Consider the following 26,714-nt stretch of genomic DNA (forward strand, 5'->3'; position numbering starts at 1 on the left):
GAGTGTAAAGTTTGCAGTCGCCGGCACTTCTTCATCTTCAGCAATTTTCTCCACGTTTTTGTTTCGTATCTTTTATTTTTTCCACTCTTCAGTCTGTCCATTAAAAGATGTTATCTTAATTTTTTTCATTTGTATCACAATCCCCTTTTCAACAAGACAATGACTTTTACACAGTCTGTCATGAACCAATATAGACTGAGGTGGTTCTTGACTTTCATTATTTTTTCTTTCTTAATAGAGTAAGCTACATTCCAGAAAATGATATGGGGCTTTTCCAGTAGACAAGACAAGACAAGACACATGTACATTTACCTCCTACATGCTTGAATAACACTGTGTATGGCCCTTTCTTCCCTGTTACAAAAAAAAAAAAACAAAAAAAAACAACAAAAAGACTTGTAATTGGGCAGTGCATTCAACAGGCATCAAAGTTAGAAGCCCCTCTTTTGGTGGCAATCCCTTGCTGTGTAAAAAAAAAAATTGAGAGCAGCATGTGGCAAAGTTGGGCTCTAACCAAAACACTTGTGTTTGTCACGGAATGATTGTCATAATGTCATGAATGGATGATTGTATCTTGTCTATTTGAAAGTAGAAATGAGAATTTTTGTTTTCATCGCCCCTGATATTTCACAAACTTAGGCTTCTCTGACATGAAGGCAGTTATTACTCTTTAACATTTAGATCAATCTGATATTGAGGCCATTTAGCTGGCTGTATTTTCAGTAAATTTCTTCTTTCTCTTGGCAATTTTGACTTATGCCCTTTCAGCTTCTCTATAAACGTATTTGAAGGTTGAGTTGCATTTACTTGTTTGTTTGTTTGTTTGTTTTTGTTGCATAGGCTCTGCTTGATGGAGAAAAAAAGAAGAAAAACTTGAGGATGCATGAGGAATGGAAACTTGATTGTTTGTAACAAAAAAAAAAAAGAAAGAGAGAAAACTATGCAGGTTAAACAGCATTGTGAGTGTATAATTCACAGGGAAATATCGTAATTCTACTAACATGTTGTACTGTTTGTAACAAGAGTTTGTGCGTGTCGTTATGACAAAATCTACAGCGTTCCCAGTCAGTTACCCCAGGCCTCATCGCCAGCGGTGGCAGCACGTCCTCTGGCGAGAGCACGCCCTCAGGACCCGTGGGACGAACCCGGCGACTGATTGGGGGGATTTCCCCGCAACTGTCCCCTTCGACCTCTCGACCTCTGACCCCTACCAAGTCCAGGATAGCCAGGGAGTTGAGCTTTAAGGTACACCTCTCTAGCAGTGCCATTATGTATGGTAGTAAAAGAAATCTCTACCTTGCATCTTAGGTCTGGAGTTACTGCCTTCTGCATCCACCAGTAGGACCCAGCTCTCATGGATTGTGCCCAGCTCTGTTGTCCCTTTTAGTGTGATTAGATGAGTAGGAAGAAATGTTCATGACGTGTCTTCCATCATTTGCATCTTCGCTTCACTAGTCCCACCTGTTATCTCACCGCAAGATGTTTCATGGATTTCATGATCTTTGAGCAGGTGTCTTCAAAGACAGTGATCCAGCCCAGGAAGATACAACATACAATAGTGTACATTGTACGGTTCATTGTTGTGTTAGACAGCAGAGGAAAGAAATTTCATTCATGATTTGATTTTTTTTTTTCTTGTCCCCTTTCCTCATGTGCCTTACATCACAAGGAAATACTACACTCTGATCATTTTTTTTAAAGTTCTTTTCTTTTAAGTTTGTGGCCAAAGGTTGTGAGTACTCTTCAACGATCTCCTTGTTTAACTGTGTAAATAACACTTATTTGTAGTTGCAGTATTTTGCATTAACCCGTGTAGCCTATAGTTATATTTGTAGATATCTTTGCTGTGCGAGTAGTTTTTGCTTTTAGATTTTGGTGTGTATGGGTTTTACTAATTGATTACTGGATGCCGTTTTCTATCGCAAAAGTGGTATTGATGAGCTCAATTTTATATATGTGGGATGGAGGTGTTCCTATTCTGTTCATCAGGAATATTAGTGCTATCTTCCATATTATTATATCCACTTAATGCGGTGACGGTTCGACACCTTTCAAATTTGATTTATATATTTATTATGTGGGTACATGTATGCAAGCAAGATTAATACAGGGCTGTGGGTTTGTGATATTGCTTACAAGTAGATTGCTATGTGCTTGACTGTTTAGATTTGCATACACTCTACATAGGCTTTGCTTGCAGTTTGATCCCTGAAGATCATTTTGACTCTTTGGGATCACAGAAGAATGAGTTACTTGTTGTTCCTTTTAACATACGCTTGTACAATACATATCTTAATAGCCTCTTTGTATGGTTTTTACTTCTTTCTGGTGATGTGTTCGTTGCTGGCTTAAGGAACATGGCCAAGAGGGAAGAACCAGCTGGCAGATTCAGGAGATGGATCGCCGTCTGGAGGAAGAGATGAGAGAGCGCCGCCAAGAGGCAGAAGAAGGAAAGGCTGGCACGCTTCATCCCACGTACTCAGGGCTGACACTACGCTGGTTCCAGTTCCTAGCTGACTTGGGTAAGAGTAACTTCCCCATCAGTGATTGAAGCTTTGCTCTTAATACCTACGTGTATCAAGGAATGATCTGTTACACTGTATTTCTCCCAACTTTATGGGGCCTTCATCATCGAATGGTGCTTCCACTGGACAAATGGGCTTTGTTTTTCTGGTCTAAAAATATGTACCGATACCAAACTTACTGTTAATAAAGAGGGATAGTTCAATCATTCCTGGTACATCAAACTTCATTGTACTAGTAGTCATTGAATTCTTTGTAATGTTACATCAAAGTGGGTTTGTTTACCCCGGTATATCTTGACCAAGTTTTGTTGTTGATTTTTGTTGGTTGTTTGTTTGTTTCTGGGAGGACACTTTGTTTCATGGGTAATAACAGAATGACAATAGGACAGAATTTTTCATTGTGCAAGTCTAGCGCATGTAAACATCAAGGTACTGCAATATTGAATATGTGTTTCCAAATAATTTGTGGGTTACACCAAGAATATGAGCAACAACATATATTCTCACCAGCTATTACTGTGTTGCATGTGGTTAAAAAAAAATTAGATGATTTGTCAAAATCATGTGAACTTTTGATACAAGAGTAGTTGTTTTCTTTGATACCTAGCTTGGAACTTTGTGCATGCATTTGATTGACATTGTACTATACACTTGTACAAGCCAGCATTATGTAACTACAGTGCTGATCGCGTTAAACTTACTACGCGTAGAACCGCGCATCGGTAACGCGTTCACAAACACGTTTCAACGCGAACGCATCGACCGACGGAGCTCCGCCGGTCAAAGTGTCTAGCGCCATCTACGGCGCCTAAGTGAAAGTATCGCGCGTAGCTGCAATGCGATTTTGCGCCGCGCAAAATGTCGCATTGAAACACAATATTTGTATATTTTGCAGCGGAACAGAAGAGAGTGATTCACTTAGTTCTTTACACTCGTAATGTTAAGATCTTTGTGAATAATTGGTGCCTTTTCTTTTCGCTCGCTTTTCAGCCTCTGAGGACGGAATTCACGGCAACAGAAAATAAGTGTCTGGTAATACAGATAGTCGGGACTTTCATTTTAATGACCTGTTGATTCGTTGTTGGTCTATCTCGATTTAAAGCCGTTTTGCACTCGTTAATTAGCCCTTTATATTGCTGTTCCAAACGATCTACCGAATTTATGCTTCATTAATGATTCTCAAAGTTATGAAAATGAGGTGTCAGAACTGTTTTATTATGTCCGTCAGTAAATCGTTACACATCTGTATTTTTTTTTCTAAAACGCAAACAGAAGGAAACTGCCCAGAAATTGATATATTTTATCAGTGGTAAATGAGCACAGAAAATCGGACGCTATCACGATAGAATCCCATTTTCTTTGCTTATTTTTCCGCTGATACATTATTTCTCAAACATTGAAACTAAATTGCGGCACCTCCTTTTCATACACAAAAAAAAAGTTTGAAGGAAATAGAGCTGATCTTCTGTCTCACGAAGCGAGGTAAACGCGACAAAATTAATACGACGTTTCGGCCGCGAAGTCTGCTATAGATAGCCGTCGGCTGGCAAAGTACTATTCATTTTTTTTTTTACCTCGCTTCGTGAGACAGGAGATCAGCTTTAATTCCTTCAGTTTCTACACGATGATGGACACCTTCCCGACTAAAAAAAAAGTCAACAATGAAAAAAAAAAGGCTGGTCGTGAAATGTTATCCATGTGAAATGATTTATCTCTTGGCTATAACTTACTTCTTAGTTTATTAACCTAATATGACGTTCGAATTCGTTGTATTTTTGCTTTGAACGCGTTGAGTTGAAATATATCTCGTTTTCTTTTTAACAAATGGTGTTGACGTTTATCTGATTTTTGTCGTGTTACGACAATGATGCGATTAATCATTTTTTTTTTAATAATCTCGTTAATCTCTGTTTCCGGGTGATGTTAGTTTCGAAAGGTTTATTATTCCGAGGGTTCGTTATTCCGAAACACTCAAATTGCGAATACCATTATTTATATTCATTCGTTCGAAAATGGAAAAGGCTTGCTTCATTCGAACACAATTTTAGTTTGTGGCGTTTGTTATTCCGGAGGTCGATTGTCGTTTCGTTAGTCGTTTCGTTGGAGTTTCGATATTCTACATTAACAAACCTTCCCTAATTTTCCGACTAATGAATATTCGGAATAAGCGAACCTTTGAAATAACGAGCATTCGGAGAACCTTTGAAATAACGAACATTCGGAATAACGAACTGAAAGCGGAAAAACAGTACCCGGAGAAAGCGCTGAAAGCGAACGCCTTGACTTTTGATGCCGAGGCAACAGCTATCCAGGAGTGCATGACACGTTCAAACGTTTTACGCCTTCGTCTCGCCTTTGTCTGGCAAAGTAGTATTTATTTTTTCGTGTTTACCTCACTTCGTGAGACAGCAGATCAGCTTTATTTCCTTCAGTTTCTACCACGATGATGAACATCTTCCCGACTAAAAAAAAAAGTCAACAGTGAAAAAAAAAATAAAGGCTGGTCGTAAAAAATATTAGCCAAGTGAAATGATTTATCACTTAGCTATAACTTCCTAGTTTATTAACATAACATGGCGGTGAAATTCGTTGTATTTTTGTTTTGAACACGTTGAGGTGAAATTTATCTCGTTTACTTTTTTCAACAAATGGTGTTGACGTTTATCTGATTTTTATCGTGTTACGATAACTATCGTGTTACGATAATTATGCGATCAGTCATTCTTTTTTTTTAAATTATCTCATTGATCTCTGTTTCCGGATGATGTTAGTTTCGAAAGGTTTATATTTCCGAGGGTTCGTTATTCCGAAACACGCAAATTGCGAATACCGATAGTTATATTCCTTAGGTCGAAAATGGGAAAGCTTGCTTCATTCAAACACAATTTTAGTATGTGGCGTTTGTTATTCCGAAGGTCGATTGTCGTTTCGTTAGTCGTTTCGTTGGAGTTTCGTTATTCTAGATTAACAAACTTTCCCTTATTTTCCGACTAATGAATAGCCGGAATAAGCGAACCTTTGAAATAACGAGCATTCGGAGAACCTTTGAAGTAACGAACACTCGGAATAACGAACTGAAAGCGAAAAAACAATACCCGGAGAAAGCGCTGAAAGCGAATGCCTTCGAAATTCTGACGCCGGGGCAACAGCTATCCAGGAGTGCACGTTCAAATGTTTTACGCCGGGGCAAGCATTAAATTGGCGCCTCTGTCAACTCTTGACGCTTGTGGCATTTTGTTTGTTTTTTTCGTTCGTCAGATTATTTTATAAAATCTTGTTTTATTTTTGTTTGGTTTGGTTTTTGTTTTGCTATTAATTTGTGATGCCATGAGCAGTTGCTGTCACTGTTCCTGTTACGGCCGAACTTGTACCCGTTATGTATACTTATACACGTAAGTTGTTTTTTTTACATTGTTTTTACTGTTCGAAATTTATTATTCAAATAATAATTTTCCGTTGGTTTTGAATTCTATACTTTACTGAATTTGTGTTTGTGTTACTTGGAATACTTATTTTTTTAGTGTCATGTAGATATTTGAAATTGCACATTTCGTATATTCTGATATTTTTTCCGCCTTGATATGACAACGCTGTTTCATTTGGGTTGCGCCCATTCCAGCAACTGATGATTTGTTAGTGTAAAGCGTAGTACTCTGTAATTATCTATTCAAATCTATTTCAAATAAAGTTAAGCATGGATGTCTTTGTTATATTGTTTTGTTTTTTCTTGTTCTAATTATGTTAAGCTCTCTAATATCAGCTATAAAGAAATGCAAAACTTTTGTAGTGCTGTTAATTTTATGAATAGGAATTTATACCTTCTTTACATTCAACCGTTTGATATGACTACAACGAAATTGAATTGTTTTTAACGTAATGTTCGTTTAAATATTATTCAGCTGTCAATAGAAATGTAGACATAAACCATTATTGTAATAAATTTTTATATCTCGGTTCACTGTAGCTTATCTTATGTACATTTTGCAATTATTCATGTACGTCTAAAAGACTTGAAATGTTTCCGATTCAATTCACTTTAATAACAAAAAAAAGTAGATTTATGTCGTCATTAGCTTACTGAGTCTCACTCATTTGCAGAATACAAATCAAAATTTCCAAATATTATAGAGAAATTAAAAGTCCATGACCTTTCTTTCAAGTGTGATTAATTTTTCACTTATTTTGCTTGGTCATGTTAGGTTTATCAAAATCGGGTTGATCTCAGAGTCGAGTACTCGTGCAGCGAGCCCAAAGTGGCAGTTTATTTTCGTCATTACTATGCGTTATTAGAAAAAAAACCCGTTCATATTCTCACCGTTTCTCTTTCAGTTATCTTCCAGGCTTTGGTGTCCACATTCGAGACCCTCACTCGACATACTTACTGACACTGGCACAAACGTCTGCTACACTGGCATGCGCAACAACAAGAATTCCACGCTTGTTTTTTATGGACTTTTAAAAACAGAGGGGGAACGTTCCGGCCAGCGGGTCTGTGAACAACGGAAACCAATAGAGCATACACACCCAATCTCATACAAATACTTGCAATTGTCGACAATTTTTGTTCAAAGCTATTTCGTGTAAATGATGTCATGAAAACAGGGACATGGGTGCAGTAGTTTTACAACTTTCATTGGAGAATTCGATTGGGTTTAGTACAGAACGTATTATCATTATTACTATTCACATGTTCTCAAACCCTGTGTCCAGGAAAGTTCCCGTCCTGGTTCAGAAAACCCAATTACCCTGCAACGGTGTCTTTCTGTGGTTTTTTTATTTTTTATCTTTTGACAGACTGTATTTTATTGCATATTTTCTCCTGGTGAATGTCTGTTAAGTATACACACTTAGTATGTCTAAGTGGTCATGTTTATAAGAAAACCAACTGTCCATTCTGATAGTGGTGATGTATTATTTTTCTCCTCATAGCTGGAAATGTGCGATAAGCAACTTACGTATTTCTGATGACCACAATCTATAATCTGTTTCCTGTCAGAGTCCTACCTTTTCTGAGATGAAATAGATAGTGAATATTAGTTTCTATTATGTGTTTCGATTGTTTTGCCCCTAGTCAAGTAATTCCTTTTCGAATTTGTAACCTTTCCACATTTTGCTTAGCCTATACATTAGAAATTCAAGAACAATTAGAAAGGCTATGAATCCTCATGCAGCTGAAAAGGCGTTGATAATATACCACCTGTATCACTGAATACTTTTCGTATTGTTTCAGCTTTTTTGATATTTCAATTGCTCTATGAAATTTTATTTAAAAGAATTATGGCTAAAGTATCCATGTATACATCTCGTATGACAGCCTGCCGTACGCGTTTATTATTAAGTTCCATGTAATCCTTTGCGTTGTTAGATATGCTTATTGCAACTAAGCGTTTATTATCAGCAGACAGGTGAACATGAAATTACGGTCATGACTATATTGCATTTTATACGTACCTTTAAAGGTATATGTTACAACTAGCCCTTTATAAAACGGAGACTACGTAATCCGGGATACCAAGTATTTTTCTTTAAACTGTTCATAAAGTTATGCACAACTTCTGAATGACAGAATTTGAAGTGCTTAATGTTGATTGAGGTTCTTCCCGACGTTTTGACAAAGTGAATGAGGCATAATTATGACTGCGTTATGAATGATTTTGGTTCAATGCTTATCTGTCACTTCTTCCATTTAACTGGTTTCTTTTGACAGTACTGATTCAACTGACATCTGCATATTTCCAGCTTCCATGATATGATTAAGAGTAATTGAGAAATCATTATCGGTGTAACATGATAGATACATGTATTCGTAATTATTACACAGTGTACCTATGATATCATGTAAAATGTATGATAATATGGTTACAGGGTGAATATTTTCAGTACGATCATATAATATAGAATGTGCACTTTAATTAATTTTCTCTGTTATTATGATAATTATGCATAACACTTCTTTCATAGCATAGATTACAATCAGATTGTACGTACATGTAAGATCATATTCAAATACTTTTTTTTTTTCATTTGGATGAAGGTGTCCACATTTAAACTGAAACATATAAGTCAACATAAAGTGATAATAAGATAATGTACCTCGTGTACACATATATTTTAGGCATTTCATTTAATCGCGCTGTGTATATCTACGTCACATTAGTACCAACAATGATGGTTTGACGAGTCCATCCCCAGGTATACTGATAATTATATATCTAAGGATACCTGGAAAGTCCAAAGCAGGGTAGCGACGTGAAAAATCAATCATGGATGGTAGTGTTTGTTATTATGTTGATAGTGTTTGTTATTATGTTGACAATTATTTTAGATTGGTCTAAACATAACGTTGGATATCACCTACGAATCTTGTATTGGTTCTTATGCATTTCAGACGCATGCATTCTCGCTGTAATCATCAAAACGACGTGAATTAATGCGTATATTTGGATTACAACCAACACAAAGTGTGCATAAACATGAACAAACATGCTTCATAGTGCAAGACGGACTCGGTCTATCTGTGCCTTGCGTGACTTCGAAGTTCCTAAGTTCCATTATGATTCTATCGGCCTATATGTTTTTTCCCTCGTTATAAACGATCGTGAAAAAATCTATCGTATGACGTTAAATAAAAAAAAAAAAACGTCTACATTGAATAAACGGCCACTTGTGTTTAATATAGATTATGTAGGTGAAGCCCGTATATTCGCATCATAACCAGAAAAGGTAATAAAAAATGAATATATTTCCGTTGTAACCACCACAGAGTTTGAATGGACAAAATGTGAATAAATATGCTCAACTGAGTGTGAAACACCTACTGGGCCTACGTGACGTCTGGCTTGATGTCTAAAGTGTTCATGAAATCCGTTACGATTATTTAGGCAAATATTACTATTAAGACAATCATGAAAGTTCTATTATTTGCACGTTTTATAGGTTATTTTGTTCGTCGAAGAACCACCCACTTTTGTTAGAACGTACGTAAAACGCATACATTCGCATTGTAACCATCAAAGGTATCGAATGAACGCGTATATATGCGTGATAAACACCAAAACGTGTAGATACATATGCTCAATAGAACTGACATCGCAGTTATAGTAATAGGGATGGGAAGGGTCTCTGATTCAGTAATAAATGAGTGAAGGATAATTGCCAGCTATTAGAGTAAATTTGTAAACACTATAAAGCATTAGTTGCTAACCTTAATATAAAACTTATACCAATGAAAATGGCTCTTATACAATGTACGCACTGTATAGAAGGAAAAAAAAAACAGCAGCTCGCCATCGTTCTGTAGCGGGAGATTTTGAAGCATTTTAAAGGCTCACATAGTCCTAATAATCTTGTAAACATTAATGTGACCCTTTATACTCTCTACATAATCATGAAAGATCTGTAGTACACCTAATTGATTATCTGCGCATCGAATAAGCGCCATCTTCTGTTTAAATATACGCAAAACGCGTACATTCGCATTATTTCCAGTAAAGGTATCGAATGAACCAATATGCTTATTAACCACCAAAACGTGTGAATTAACATACTCGACAGAAATAACATCGCAGTAGTACAGAAATGGGAAGTATTCCTAATTCAGTAGTTAATGTGATTGAAAGATTATTGCCATCTATTAGAGTGAATTTGTCAACAATATAACGCATTATTTGCTAACTTATAACACAAAGGCCGCAACAACTCCCTCCCTCCCTTGACACAGACAAGAACATTCCAGTCCCTAAATAAGCTACCTCTGGAATAATTTTTGCTGAGCGAAATAATATTGTGTCGAGATTGATGCTCAGAATAGGCCACTGAGAGACATTAATGAGGCAATAATCTCTTGATAACATGTTTTTCTACCACTTTCAATAGAAACTGCCGGGGCAGAATCCTTTCGTAATGGAATATACATTTCAAAAGGCGGACATACGGTTTACAGCAGCAAAAGATATTGAATAATTATGATATCTCTTATAACCACTAGAAAGCCATGTTTGTGTTCTGATAAATATACATGTACCAATGTGAATAAACCTGGTCAGCAGTGAATAATAGACCTAGTAGACCTTCCTGTACCTGGCTTGACGTCTTAAATGTTTAATGATTCATTAGGATAATGTGAACTTTTTCTATAGTCTCTAAAATATCTTGAAGACTATAGTTAGCACGATACATTATTATTTGTGCAAAAAAATAAATAAATAAATAAATAACCGCCCTCTTGTGTCTAAATACATGTATACGTAGAACGCGTAGATTCGCATTATTGCAAGTTAAGGTATCGAATGAACGCATTTTATTTTGTATGCGTAATAACCACCAAAACGTGTGGATAGACATGCTCAATAGAAATGACATCGCAGTAGTAAAAGGAATGGGAAGTTTTCCTTGTTCAGTAATAAATGATTGAAATATAATTCCCATCTATCAGAGTGAATTTTGCCAACAATATAAAGCATTTTTGGTAACTGAATTCATAGGCCACAAACACCCCCCCCCCCCCCCCCCCCCGCCTAATACGAACAAGAGCATTTTGGTCCCTCAATAACCTACTTCTGGAATGATTTTTGCTGAGCGAAATATGATTGTGTTAAGATTGATTCTCAGAATAGGCCACTGAAAGAAATTAATGTGGCAATACTTAATTTATGACATCTGTTTTTGTACCACTATGAACTGGAAACTGCATGCTGGGCAGAACCCGTAATAGAATACTCTTGTATATACATTTTAAAAGGCGCACATTCGGTTTATAGCAGCATCAGATAATGAATTAATGCATATACAGCTGTACTTCTCTTACTGTATCTTATAGCCGCTAGATAGCCTGTTTGTGTTCGGATGAATATACCGATGTAAATAAACCTAACAGGGAATGATAGACCTATACTGGACCTATCTTTGTCTGGCTTGCGAATGAACGCACTATTAAATATTTATGCGTAATAACCACCAAACGTGTAGATACACATGCTCAATAGAAATGACATCGCCGAAGTAACAGGAATAGGAAGTGTCCCTGGTCGAGTCGGGGGGGGGGGGGGGGGGGGGGTGGGGGAGGGTGTATGTGGCCTATATAGTTACCAAAAATGCTTTATACTTGTAGTGTTGACAAATTCACTCTAAAGCATACGCATTTACTGTATTATCATTTGGTGTTGAAAAGGGTTAGGGTTAGGGCTAGGGTTAGGGTTCAGAAGAAAATTAATGTGGCAGATCCCTTTTGTAATGGAATACTTGCATATTCATTTCAAAAGGCAGACATTCGGTTTACAATAGCAAAAGACAATGAATAAATGCGTATATTATGCTTCTCTTATATAACCGCTAGAAAGCCCGTTTGTGTTCGGATGTATACCGATGTATATAAACCTTCTCTGCAGGGAATGATAGACCTACTGGACCTTTCTGTATCTGGCTTGATGTCTCAAATGCTTACATGATTCATTAGGATGTGAGCTTTTATAGTCTCTACAAAATGGCGAAAGATCTATAGTACGCACGACAGATGATTATTTTTGTGCATCAAAAAAATAAATAAATAAATAACCGCCCTCTTGTGTCTAAATACATGTACAGAACGTGTAGATTCGCGTTATTGCAAGTAAATTATCGAATGAACGCATTTGTATGCGTAATAACCACAAAACGTGTAGATACACATGCTCAATAGAAATGACATCGCCGAAGTAACAGGAATGGGAAGTGTCCCTGGGCGAGGCGGGGGGGGGGGGGGGGGTGGGGGGGGGGGGAGCGGAGGGTGTATATGTGGCCTATATTGTTACCAAAAATGCATTATAGTGTTGACAAATTCACTCTAAAGCATACGCATTTATTATCTTTACTTTTTGCTGTTGAAAAGGGCTAAGGTTAGGGTTAGGGTTAGGGTTAGGGTTAGGGCTAGGGTTAGGGTTAGGGTTAGGGTTAGAAAGAAATTAATGTGGCGGATCTTTGTAATGGAATACTTGCATATTCGTGTCAAAAGGCAGACATTCGGTTTACAACAGCAAAAAACAATGAATAAATGCGTATATAATATGCTTCTCTTTATCATAACCGCTAGAAAGCCCGTTTGTGTTCGGATGTATATACCGATGTAAATAAGCCAGGTCAACAGGGAATGATAGACCTACTGGACCTTTCTGTATCTGGCTTGATGTCTCAAATGCTTACATGATTCATTAGGATGTGAGCTTTTATAGTCTCTAAAAAATGGCGAAAGATCTATAGTACGCACGATAGATGATTATTTTTGTGCATAAAAAAATAAATAAATAACCGCCCTCTTGTGTCTAAATACATGTATATATGTAGATTCGCATTATCGCAAGTAAAGGTATCAAATGAACGCATAAATATGCGTAGTTACAATCATAACGTGGAGATACACATGATCAATAGAAATGACATCGCCGAAGTTACAGGAATGGAAGATGTCCTTGGATTAGTAATGATTGAAATATAATTGCCATAAATTATATTAGAGTGAATTTGTCAACACTAAAAAGCATTATTTGGTAACTTAACTCATAGAGCCCATTTATTATACTTTGCTGTTGTATAAAGGATTAGGGTTAGGGCTAGGGTTTGGGTTAGAAAGATATTAATGTAGCAAATCCCTTTTGTAATGGAATACTTGCATAATACAGGCAGATATTCGTTTTAAAACAGCAAAAGATAATGAATAAATGCGTATGCTTCATAACCGCTAGAAAGTCTGTTTGCTTTCGGATGAATATACCAATGTAAATAAACCTCGTCAACAGGGATAGATAGACCTATACTGGACATATCTGTATCTGGTTTGATGTCTTGATGCTTGCATGATTCATTAGGATAATGTGAGCTTTTATAGTCTCTAAAAAATCGTGAAAGTCCTTAGTACGCACGATATTTGTGCATCAAAATAAAAAACACCCTTCTGTGTTTAAATATACATGTATAGGTATAGAACGTGCAGATTCGCGTTATTGCAAGTAAATTATCGAATGAACGCATTTGTATGCGTAATAACCACCAAACGTGTAGATACACATGCTCAATAGAAATGACATCGCCGAAGTAACAGGAATGGGAAGTGTCCCTGGGCGAGGCGGGGGAGGGGGGGGGGGGAGGGTGTATATGTGGCCTATATTGTTACCAAAAATGCTTTATACTTGTAGTGTTGACAAATTCACTCTAAAGCATACGCATTAACTAGCTTTACTTTTTGCTGTTGAAAAGGGTTAGAGTTAGGGCTAGGGTTAGGGTTAGGATTAGGACTAGGGTTAGGGTTAGGGTTAGAAAGAAATTAATGTGGCAGATCCATTTTGTAATGGAATACTTGCATATTCATTTCAAAAAGTAGACATTCGTTTTACAACAGCAAAAAACAATGAATAAATGCGTATATAATATGCTTCTCTTATATAACCGCTAGAAAGCCCGTTTGTGTTCAGATGTATATACCGATGTAAATAAACCAGGTCAACAGGGAATGATAGACCTACTGGACCTATCTGTATCTGGCTTGATGTCTTAAATGTTTACATGATTCATTAGGATAATGTGAGCTTTTATAGTCTCTAAAAAATCGTGAAAGTCCTTAGTACGCACGATTTTGTGCATCAAAAACCACCCTTCTGTGTTTAAATACATGTATAGGTATAGAACGTGTAGATTCGCGTTATTGCAAGTAAATTATCGAATGAACGCATTTGTATGCGTAATAACCACCAAACGTGTAGATACACATGCTCAATAGAAATGACATCGCCGAAGTAACAGGAATGGGAAGTGTCCCTGGGCGAGGCGGGGGAGTGGGGGGGGGGGGGGGGGGGGGAGGGTGTATATGTGGCCTATATTGTTACCAAAAATGCATTATAGTGTTGACAAATTCACTCTAAAGCATACGCATTATCTATCTTTACTTTTTGCTGTTGAAAAGGTTTAGAGTTAGGGCTAGGGTTAGGGTTAGGATTAGGGTTAGGGTTAGGGTTAGGGTTAGAAAGAAATTAATATGGCAGATCCCTTTTGTAATGGAATACTTGCATATTCATTTCTAAAGGCAGACATTCGGTTTAGAACAGCAAAAGACAATGAATAAATGCGTATACGCTTCTCTTCAATAACCGCTAGAAAGCCCGTTTGTGTTCGGATGTATATACCGATGTAAATAAACCTGGTCTGCAGGGAATGATAGACCTACTGGACCTATCTGTATCTGGCTTGATGTCTTAAATGTTTACATGATTCATTAGGATAATGTGAGCTTTAATAGTCTCTATAAAATCGTGAAAGTCCTTAGTACGCACGATATTTTGTGCATCAAAAAACCGCCCTCCTGTGTTTGAAACGTGTATACGTATAGAACGTGTAGATTCGCATTATTGCAAGTAAAGGTATCGAATGAACGCATTTTTATGCGTAATAACCACCAAACGTGTAGATACACATGCTCAATAGAAATGACATCGCCGAAGTAACGGGAATGGGAAATGTCCCTCGGTGAGGCGGGGGGGGGGGGGGGGGATGTATGTGCCCTATATAGTTACCAAAAATGTTTTATAATGTTGACAAATTCACTCTAAGGCATACTACTTGCATATTCATTTCAAAAGGCAGACATTCGGTTTACAACAGCAAAAGACAATGAATACATGCGTATATGCTTGTCTTATTATAACCGCTATCATAGAAAGCCTGTTTGTGTTCGGATGTATATATACCAATGTAAATATAACCTGGTCAACAGGAATGATATATAATAATACTGGACCTATCTGTTTCTGGCTTGATACACGCCGTCCATAGTTACTGGAATGGGAAGTGTCCCTGATCGACAGTATAATTGCAAACTATTAGAGTGAATTTGTGAACATAATATAAAGAATTATTTGGTAACTTAAACATATAGGCCACAACATTCTTATGGAATCAACTGTCAATAAACGACCAAAAAAAAAAAAGGAAGTGAATTCATTGGGAACGGAAAAAATATTTTGATGTATGTATTCCTTGTATATGAGATCTCCTGTAGTAGGCCTAGATCTATCGAGTTTCCACGATACACGGGAAAGGAATTTCGAACGCTTTTCAACTGCAGTGCACATCAACACACGAACAGAAACTCACCTCCCACTTGCAGAGAAATGATGTAATAACATTGTCAATAGCACACAATCACTCTAATAGTCATTTCTTACATTGGAGGCAAGGGAAAAGAGGGATGAAAAACAGTTTCATATGCATGCAATTATATAGGGAGCATGCTATTCGTATAAATATAGGGTAGGAAAAGATAGGGAAGAAAGTTGAGAAAGTGATATTATGTTCAATCATGAGAGCATATCTCTTTGTTCTTTCTTGAATCTCTGGTGGCTCTAAAAAGAGCCGTTGTTTCAGGGGCCCAGCCTAGGCCTTGCCTGCACCCCGCCTGATGGTATAGAGCAAGACGCGTCCATAGATCAAGATGGTATAGCTTGTGGCAAGTTGAATGTCCCTACTCAGAGCTCGTCGTTAAAAGGACCTCACAGGTTGCAGATTATGGTATATACGGAAGTCTTCGAGCTTCGAGGTTATTTTTACAGTAATCTTCTTCACTCCTGTGGAGCCCGTTGACTCGTATAGTGACTGCTTCAGGAATTAAAACAGATAATATCGCTTGCCGGCTCCCAGTGATACCTCCTCCGCTAGTTTTTCTTGTATAGAAGACTGCATGATGACTCTCTGGCTCGCGTGGCGGGAGACATGGGCCCCATGAGGCCCCACCCTTCTTCTCATATCGACTTGCAATTTAATTGCAATGTAAAGCAAATTATGAAGCATGCATTATCATGAAAGAGAAAAACTACGCGAAATGTAACAATAACCAAAGTAAGTAAACAGAGGAACTTTAAGTCCCCAGTACTGGAAAAGGACAAATTCGAAAGCACGATTAATTTGCAGTTCTATCCCCATTGAATTTTAATTTGGTGTTTACACAGAATGTGGTTATTACCGCCCAAATTTCAAGTAAAGAATTTCCTTTCTTCAATTTCTTTTCCAGTTTCGGTCCCTTATATAGGGTTATTTGAGACTAATTTGTGTCCGGGACCTTCTGTGAAATTGATTTGGAAAATTATCGAACAAAACACCTGTAAACAAAATTTTCCCTTCAAGTTCACAGAAAAGCGTAACGCTGCTTTCTTCAGCTGGGAAACACAAACTGCGTTGTCTCAACAAAACTGTAAAAAACTGGTAGTGATTTAGTACGAATTGCAATATAAAGCAAACTGCTATAAGAAAAACTACGCGAAATGTAACAACACCAACTAAAGTAAGTAAACAGAGGAACTTTAAGTCCCCAGTACTGGAAAAGGAAAAATTCAAGAACATTATTTGCAGTTCAATCCCCATTCATTATGATAAGGGGTTTACACATAATGTGTTATCAGCGCTCAAATGTCAAGGAAATAATTTCCTTTCTTAATTTTTTTCCAGTTTCGGTCCCTTGTTTTATAGGGTTATTTGCGACCAATTTGTGTCCGGGACCTTCTGTGAAATCATCGATTGGGAAAATTATCGAACAAAACACCTGTAAACAAAATTTTCCCTTCAAGTTCACACAGAAAAGCTTAACGCTGCTCTCTTCAGCTGGGAAACACAAACTGCCTTGTCTCAACAAAACTGTAAAAAACTAGTAGTGATTTAGTACGAATTGCAATATAAAGCAAACTATGGACCATACACTATATCATAAAGAGAAAAACTAAGCGAAATGTAGCAATAACAACTAAAGTAAGTAACAGAGGAACTTTAAGTCCCCAGTACTGGAAAAGGAAAAATTCGAAAGCATGATTTGCAGTTCTATCCCCAATGAATTTTGATTAGGTGTGTACACAGAATGTCGTTATTACCGCTCACATTTCAAGTAAAGAATTTCCTTTCTTAAATTTCCTTTTCCAGTTTCGGTCCCTTATAGGGTTATTTGAGACTAATTTGTGTCCGGGACCTTCTGTGAAATTGATGTGGAAAATTATCGAACAAAACACCTGTAAACAAAATTTTCCCTTCAGGTTCACAGAAAAGCTTAACGCTGCTTTCTTCAGCTGGGAAACACAAACTGCGTTGTCTCAACAAAACTTTAAAAAACTGGTAGTGATTTAGTACGAATTGCAATATGAAGCAAACTATAATGGACCATACATTACAACATCATAAAGAGAAAAACTACGCGAAATGTAACAAGAACAACCAAAGTAAGTAAACAGAGGAACTTTAAGTCCCCAGTACTGGAAAAGGACAAATTCGAAAGCACGATTAATTTTGCAGTTCTATCCCCATTGAATTTTAATTTGGTGTTTACACAGAATGTGGTTATTACGCCCAAATTTCAAGTAAAGAATTTCCTTTCTTAAATTTCTTTCCAGTTTCGGTCCCTTATAGGGTTATTTGAGACCAATTTGTGTCCGGGACCTTCTGTGAAATTGATTTGGAAAATTATCGGACAAAACACCTGTAAACAAAATTTTCCCTTCAAGTTCACAGAAAAGCTTAACGCTGCTTTCTTCAGCTGGGAAACACAAACTGCGTTGTCTCAACAAAACTGTAAAAACCTGGTAGTGATTAGTCCGAATAACAATGTAAAGCAAACTGGGAACCATCCATTATGAAAGAATGGAAGTATTCGCGAAGACAACCTTGTAAGAACTAAAAAAAGAAGAAGAAAAAGCGCTAATGTATGAAAGTTACAGCTATGATAGATAAATCAATGAAGTTTTGCAAAATAGTCATATTTTAACATCATGAACTATTGTCTTTTTAATCTTTTACTAATTACTCTAAAAAATGACTAACATGCATAACTGACAGGCACTTTTCACATCATTTAGAAAGATAGGTAAAATGTATCTTTGTAATGTCAACAGCTTAGAATCTGTTGAACAAAATTACCTCTGAACCAAACACCTTAAGGCAGTATAGGCCCTACAGTCTGTATTGTCATCGAAACATATAAAATTATGGTGACTATCCAGAATGATAAATACATTATTTTTTCAACATGCTTAAGTCAATTTATTCATAAAACCAACAGCAAACAAAAATAATGCTCACAAGTAAAAAAAAAAAAAAAAAAAAAAAAAAGAATTTTGCTATTTTACGGCATTATAACTCGAATATAACTGCTTCGAGCGCATACCCGTGGGTTAATATTTCGATGCAGTCAGTTGCGCCGTTATGATTTTCGCGACGGGGACGCTCAGAGCTAGCTGGCTAGGGGAAATAACATGTTCTGAGCATGCGCAAAACGCACGTCAAGTCGATGGCCATGGTCGACGCGTGGCCTGGGGGCCGGGGGGGGGGGGGGGGAGGGTGTCACAAAGCCGTTCTTAAAGTTAAGAAGGACTTAAGACCGACTAGTGATCAGTTCTTAAAGGGAATGTAAACCCAAAGAACACTGTGGATTGAGTGAAAGCAGGAACATTAGTAGAACACATATCAGTGAAAGTTTGAGGAAAATAGGGCAATCGATGCAAAAGTTATGAATTTTTGAAGTTTTGGTGTTGGAACTGCTGGGTAAGGAGTCTACTAGAGGTTCTGACTTATGAGTGGACTACAATATAAAGAAAATATAAAGGAAATTCAATAAAAATTCATTTTTCATGAAAATTACACATTCCATCAACTTGATACTGACATATGTTAGGGTTAGCGCTTATTCCCCCTGCTTTCTGAAAGCAGTTTAGTCAAGTTCTCTTTCACTTTGCTAGAAAAGTGAATTTTTGTGAAATTCCTTTCATATTTTCTTTATACTGTAGTCCACTCATACGTCATAACCTCTAGTAGTCTCCTTAGTGTCATGAGCTATAAAAACAATAAAAATGAAGAAACGAAAATCAAACTCAAAAACAAACCAACAAACCAAACTAAACGTTTCAATACACATCCGCTCAGTAACGACGCATGGCTGTGAAAATTCACGTGTACTGAGTATTACCTATGGAGGGGAGGGGGTACAGTGGTGCCGATCGCTAGGTACCCTTTTAAGCTGCGCTAAGAAAACGGAACGCACGCACTGAAATTGCGCTATTTTAAAACGGAGAATCATAATCAACGAGACGGTCACGACATTCAAAACTGCACTATTTATGGCATATTTGAGGTACGAATTAGGCGAATTTGTGTTATATTAATTTTTAGAATAAACAAGCTACAGATCCTTAGGGTGACGATAGGTGGTACCCCCAATGCTACACTGCAGTGGTGGGGAGGACAAAAATCTCTTTGATCTATTTATAGCTTGGTAGTAATGGGGTGTCGGTTATAAACGTTACAATCAAAGAGATTTTCGCCAGTGACTTTGGTTACAATGCATGCAGTCTTGGACACCGACGTACTACTACATTGTAGTATACGAGTACCAGTATGTAGTAGACCTGCTGTTGTTCATGTACATTACCGGCGACATAGCCTAACACGCTATACAAAGTAACTGTTGCGTACCGTACCGCGCCGCGAGCTACCCGCCAGTTTTCATGCAGCATGCTAGCTATAAGCTAGCAGCATGCAGCATGCTCGCTCATCTCATCGTGGGGGGAAAAGCAAGTGTGACGTGTGTGTACTGTATTATACGTACAGCTAGCTCTATGGTGTGTGTACATACACCGTATGATTATGTAGGCGTGATAGGTAGCGCGCGCACCTACCCCTACCAAAACAGCAGAGTCTCCTACCATACCATTACCATTTCAGGCAAAATGCCCAGTGTGCTGCAGATGAACGCAGTATGTGTATGTGTCTGTGTGTTGCGGCCACTTTTGTGGATGCGGCTCATCATCCGTGCTCATATCCAGCTAGCTTAGAGGTCAACGCACAACTACTAGTAGTCTAATACAGATCGTAACATAGGATCTTCGATGTCACGCACGTCAATGATCCACGTGTTCTCAGTTCATTACATCTTTATGTTAGAGAATTATCTAACGTTAGATAGAGTCTATAGACCATAATACTATAATCATAGCTAGACAGTAGGTTTGCATCAAGTCCAGACTGCTGTAATGTACTTAGTTTCTATTTAGTTCTTGATCTCGAACCGATGGAATCCCCCAAATTTGTTGCTCATTTTTCCACTAATATCACACTATTCAGAACTTTATCGAATTTCTAATGCAGCTACGTACGTTCACTATTTGTGTCATATCGATAAAAAGAGCCTGCTGAGCTGGTGTTTCATTCTATCCTTTTTCATTTCCTTCCTGTCGGTTTCTTCTTTGAGCCTGGATGAAAAAAAAAATGCCATATCTTGCCATGGGAAGACAACACATACAGGGCTGCCAACATTGGAAACTAGTTGAGAGTGGGACTCCCATAGGCCAATGCTATAATTTAGGACAGGAGTCAAAATGAGTGAGATGCAAATGAAATAAAGTTATAGAGTGAGAAAGGACCAAAATGAGTGAGAGTTGGCAGCCCTGCATGCACATACCATCGTGAAATATTATAACATGAAATTAAGAAAAAATAGGTGAACGATGAAAATTCGTTTGTAAAATCATAAATCAAAGGTGATTTCTTATGAAGCAACCAAGATGTACAACAGCTTTGATAATGAAGCAAGTGAAATCTGAAAACTGTCATGGAAACAATTGATATTGATAAGGAATTCTGACAAAAACTTACTCCATTCCATAATGTTCGAATTCGCCTCTTCTTTTTTTTTTTTTTTTTTTTTGAACGGGTAAGATTATAAAATCATAAACGCCACCGATAAAATGACAGTCTCAATTACAGTCTAACATGCAGGGGATGTAGGTACCGTAGTACCGTAGGCCTATATAACAACTCCGTAACAGCTGATTACGTAAATGCATCTTATCCATGGGTAACTGCAAGAAGGTGCATGGAATTTAGACTTGAGTCAAGAACTGTACATATTATTTTTTTTTAATCCGAAACCAGATTTCTTAGACTGAAAAAAAAAAAGAAACACAAAATATATTGTAAATGTATGAAGTAGTTTTATTTGTGATTTTATGAAGAATAAGAATTAAATATGAAATATAGAATATAAAATATTAAATACCAGAAGGGCTTTAATAAAGGCAAATTTCGCCCAAGAATCTGCAGCACACCATGGTGCATTCCTAACGTTCTTGCCTCATTTTGGTATACTGCAGTACTCTTTGGTATGTATGGGATATCATAGGGAAAGGGACCGTTCTTCATGCGTGCAGTACACATACACACTACTGTTGTATGGGTAGCTATCTCACCGATCACATTCCTTATCTCATGCGAGGAAAACTTACAAAGTATAGAATTTCTTCTCAAAACTCGGTCAAACATGAGCGTGGAATATACTCATTACATTAAAGTGTCAATACCATTTCAGTGGTGGATTTTGATTTCGCCATTTGTTTGTTTTAGCTCTTGAATGTACGACTTCGTATGTCCAATTTGTTTGTGCCTTGGTACCATTAAAAGTCACGTGCTGCGCCGTACATACAGTATACTACGTACACCCTTCACAGTCAGTACACACCGTAGAGAATCGGTAATACAGCTCTATGGTACACACACACAGCGTACCATCGCGATCGAACTTTTAGTTATAGCGAAAACACGTGCGGAGCAGACTATCTCATGCGGATTACAGTACAGGGTGAATGAGTAGTTAAACGTATCACGATTGAATGTCAAATCTTTTTCTATGTCTCTGCAAATTTAGGTTATCTAAGCATAAATAGATTATGATGCATCATAAAATAGATTAGCCGTAGCAAGAACTTGCTTACACGAGAGTTAGTTGACAACGTTGCAAAATAAAAACCCCGTCATTGAATGGAATGTCCCGGAGCCCATTTCCGCTATCAGAGGACGATGTGGACGCTTCGATGAATTGCGTGTGGCATATGGCAAAGATGTGTGAACAAATGGGTTGGAATAAAATTTTTGTTTCACTGCTGCACAAGCACTGAATGCCAATACTAGTACACAGTTCATAAAACAACAATCACAGCTTTAGTCTCCTGCATTTATTTTGTCGAAAGGGAATAAAAAGCTTTTTCACGATTAATCCTTCGATGATGCAATCTCAGAAAGTAAATCTTATTTTATTTCCCGAAACTGAACATATTTCGTGTACTCTAATGTTATCACTTCGATTTATTTCTGTCATATAAACATACTCCATGATATTCATGATATAGCGTTACGTGTTAAGATGCGTACATTTTGTAAAACTGGCTGTGGTGAAAATTTGTGAAGAAGAATGCACTCTACCGCGATTTCGTATCCAAACTTCGGTACGCGCATCGGATACTAGTATTCTGCTACAAAAAGTCCCCGAGTTCCAATGTGTATAGACGCTCTGGACATAGCGTCCGGAACAATAGAAATTAAAACTAAATACTAGTATTGGTAGATCACCTAATTAACACACACACACACACACACACACACGAAAAAAAAATCACCAACCCCCGAGGAATGAAAGAAACATCAACATGAAGAACAAGCATGCCATAAAAATGAAACTCAAGCTGAAGAAATTCAGCACCGACAGGCAAAAGAAGGGCAAGTCAGCGCCGTGGAAACGTGTAAAGTTCGTTACGTTTTTGTGATTTAACGCGGTTTTATGCGTTCGGAATGATAGAGATTAAAACAAAAAAGGTCACCTCACACACACACACAAAAAAAAAAAATCACAAACCCTCAAGGAATGAAAGAAACATCAACATGTAGAATTAGCATGCCATAAAAATGAAACTTAAGCTAAAGAAATTCAGCACCGACATGTAAAAATGAGCAAGTCAACGCCAAAAATACGTGTTTATTCATTACGTGTTTTGTTTTTTTTTGTGTGTGATTTTACGCGGTTGTATGCGTTTGGAACGATAAGAATTCAAACAAAATACATGTAGGTCACCTCACACAAACAACAAAAAGAATCACCAACCTCCATGGAATGAAAGAAACATCAACATGAAGAACAAGCATGCCATAAAAATGAAACTCAAGCTGAAGAAATTCAGCACCGACAAGTAAAAATGAGCAAGTCAACGCCGAAAATACGTGTTTATTCATTATGTTGTTTGTTCGGTTTTTTTTTTTAATTTAACGTGGTTGTATGCGTTCGGAACGAGTAGGAATTAAAACAAAAGATGTCACCTCACACGGAAAAAAAAATCACCAACCCCAAAGGAATGAAAGAAAAATCAACATGAAGAACAAGCATACCATAAAAATGAAACTCAAGCTAAAGAAATTCAGCACCGACAGGCAAAAGAATGGCAAGTCAGCGCCGTGAAAACGTGTTTGTTCGTTACGTTTTTGTGATTTAACGCGGTTGTATGCGTTCGGAACGATAAGAATTAAAACAAAATAGGTCAACTCACACGAAAAAAAAATAAAAAAATCATCAACCCCCAAGGAATGAAAGAAACATCAACATGAAGAACAAGCATACCATAAAAATGAAACTCAAGCTGAAGAAATTCAGCACCGACAGGCAAAATGACTCTGAGCAAGGCAGCGCCGTGAAAACGTGTTTATTCATTACGTTTTTGTGATTTAACGCGGTTGTATGCGTTCGGAACGACAGGCGGAATTAAAACAAAATGGGTCGCCTCACACGAAAAAAAAAAAGAAAAAGAAAATCGACAACCCCAAAGGAATGAAAGAAACATCAACATGAAGAACAAGCATACCATAAAAATGAAACTCAAGCTAAAGAAATTCAGCACCGACAGGCAAAAGAAGGGCAAGTCAGCGCCGTGAAAACGTGTTTGTTCGTTACGTTTTTGTGATTTAACGCGGTTGTATGCGTTCGGAACGATAAGAATTAAAAAACAAAACACGAATCCCCAAGGAATGAAATAGACATCAACATGAAGAACAAGCATACCATAAAAATGAAACTCAAGCTAAAGAAATTCAGCACCGACAGGCAAAAGAATGGCAAATCAGCGCCGTGAAAACGTGTTTGTTCGTTACGTTTTTGTGATTTAACGCGGTTGTATGCGTTCGGAACGATAAGAATTAAAACAAAATAGGTCAACTCACACGAAAAAAAAATAAAAAAATCATCAACCCCCAAGGAATGAAAGAAACATCAACATGAAGAACAAGCATACCATAAAAATGAAACTCAAGCTGAAGAAATTCAGCACCGACAGGCAAAATGACTCTGAGCAAGGCAGCGCCGTGAAAACGTGTTTATTCATTACGTTTTTGTGATTTAACGCGGTTGTATGCGTTCGGAACGACAGGCGGAATTAAAACAAAATGGGTCGCCTCACACGAAAAAAGAAAAAGAAAAAGAAAATCGACAACCCCAAAGGAATGAAAGAAACATCAACATGAAGAACAAGCATACCATAAAAATGAAACTCAAGCTAAAGAAATTCAGCATCGACAGGCAAAAGAAGGGCAAGTCAGCGCCGTGAAAACGTGTTTGTTCGTTACGTTTTTGTGATTTAACGCGGTTGTATGCGTTCGGAACGATAAGAATTAAAAAACAAAACACGAATCCCCAAGGAATGAAATAGACATCAACATGAAGAACAAGCATACCATAAAAATGAAACTAAAGCTGAAGAAATTCAGCATCGACAGGCAAAAATGACTCTGAGCAAGGCAGCGCCGTGAAAACGTGTTTATTCATTACGTGTTTTTGTTTTTTCTTAATTTAACGCGGTTTTGTGCGTTCGGAACGATAAGAATTAAAACAAAATAGGTCACCTCACACGAAAAAACAAAAACAAAACACCAACCCCCAAGGAATGAAAGAGACATCAACATGAAGAACAAGCATGCCATGAAAAAGAAAATCAAGCTAACGAAATTCAGCACCGACAGGCAAAAATGAGCAAGCCAGTGCCGAAAATACGTGTTTATTCATTACGTTTTTTTTTTGTGATTTAACGCGATTGTATGCGTTCGGAACGATAGGAATTACTGTACGAGCTGAAATTTTCGCGTACAGATATTTTTGCAAATTGCTATTTGGGGGGACGTTTTCGCGTGTTATTAATTTCGCGGTTGCGAGGGCCTAAGTAAACTAAACTTAGTTATTCGCGCGTTGTTATTTTCGCGTGTTGTTATTTTCGCGGTTCAAAGGCGATTCGCGAAATTCGCGGAATTCGCGAAAATAAATTCACCGCGAAAATTTCAGCCCGTACACTAAAACAAGATACTTAGTAGGTCACCTCACAGAAAAAAAAAAAACAACACCAACCACCAAGGAATGAAAGAAACATCAACATGAAGAGCAAGCATGCCATAAAAATGAAACTCAAGCTAAAGCAATATTCAGTACCGACAGGTAAAAATGAGCAAGTCAACGTCGAAAATACGTGTTTATTCATTTTTGAATACATCACCCCTTCTCAGTGACACATAAAAACTATAAAAGCACAGATGTTTTCTTCTTGTTCTTCAATTCACAGTCAGTTATAAAGCTCTTTCACTTGAGTCAATATCATGGCGCGGCCTGATATGGATCGCATTGCGGTGGGAGCGCGGGAGCGAACACAAGTACAGATAATGAAATGTTGCCCGCGAGATGGCGCTATTCCACAATAGTGAAAGGGAAGGGAATATTTTGCTGTACAATGTGTACGCGTTGCGATCGCGTATGGCGAAACGCAACGCGGAAGTACACGTACCGACGCGTTTTTGGGGTAACGCGTAGGTAAGTTTAACGTGATCAGCACTGTATGTTGTTTTGTTTGACTGAAATAAAAAGGCACACTACATATCGACATGGGATTTCATTATCAGTTGGCTCTTTTCTGCATCGTTCAGACACTCCATCGGTCAGTCTGCTGACCGGCACCCTGTCCAGACAATTCAGCCTGGAGGTCTTTCTGCAGGAGTTTCTGGACAAGCTGGGAAAGATCAGTACAGATTTTGTTCACAAGCTCTACCAGGCTGACGGGGAGACTTTCAAGTCCTTTACCCCACCACCTACTAAGGTACACATTGTATTTTGGAAGAGAGTGTCTTAAGTTCATAAGCTTCCCCTATTTAAACACATTTGCATGGCTGATGGCAGTCTGCCATATCACCCCACATCTCTCTACAAGTAGGGAAAAGGAATCACCATATGTATGTACATCTATACATTGTATTTCTCAATTCATAAGGACCACCATGATATAGTAATTCACAAAATCCTTTTTGTACTGCCTGTAGTGTACAATGTATCTATTAAAGAAAGAG

At 37.6% G+C, this 26,714-nt stretch overlaps 1 protein-coding gene across 1 annotated transcript in view; it reads left to right on the plus strand.

Annotated features, from left to right (window-relative positions):
* Positions 1-26,714, plus strand: part of LOC139742644 (KICSTOR complex protein SZT2-like) — a 118,267-nt gene that overhangs the window by 64,773 nt on the left and 26,780 nt on the right. The window contains exons 53-55 of the mRNA XM_071653170.1: positions 1,057-1,245; positions 2,354-2,522; positions 26,298-26,467. Of these exons, the coding sequence (XP_071509271.1) occupies positions 1,057-1,245; positions 2,354-2,522; positions 26,298-26,467 (528 nt within the window). The remainder of the gene's footprint in view (positions 1-1,056; positions 1,246-2,353; positions 2,523-26,297; positions 26,468-26,714) is intronic.

This window comes from Diadema antillarum, unplaced genomic scaffold (genome assembly GCF_040938485.1).
Source record: "Diadema antillarum isolate AM-2024a unplaced genomic scaffold, OU_Dant_1.0 seq00001011_RagTag, whole genome shotgun sequence".
Lineage (NCBI taxonomy): Eukaryota > Metazoa > Echinodermata > Echinoidea > Diadematoida > Diadematidae > Diadema > Diadema antillarum.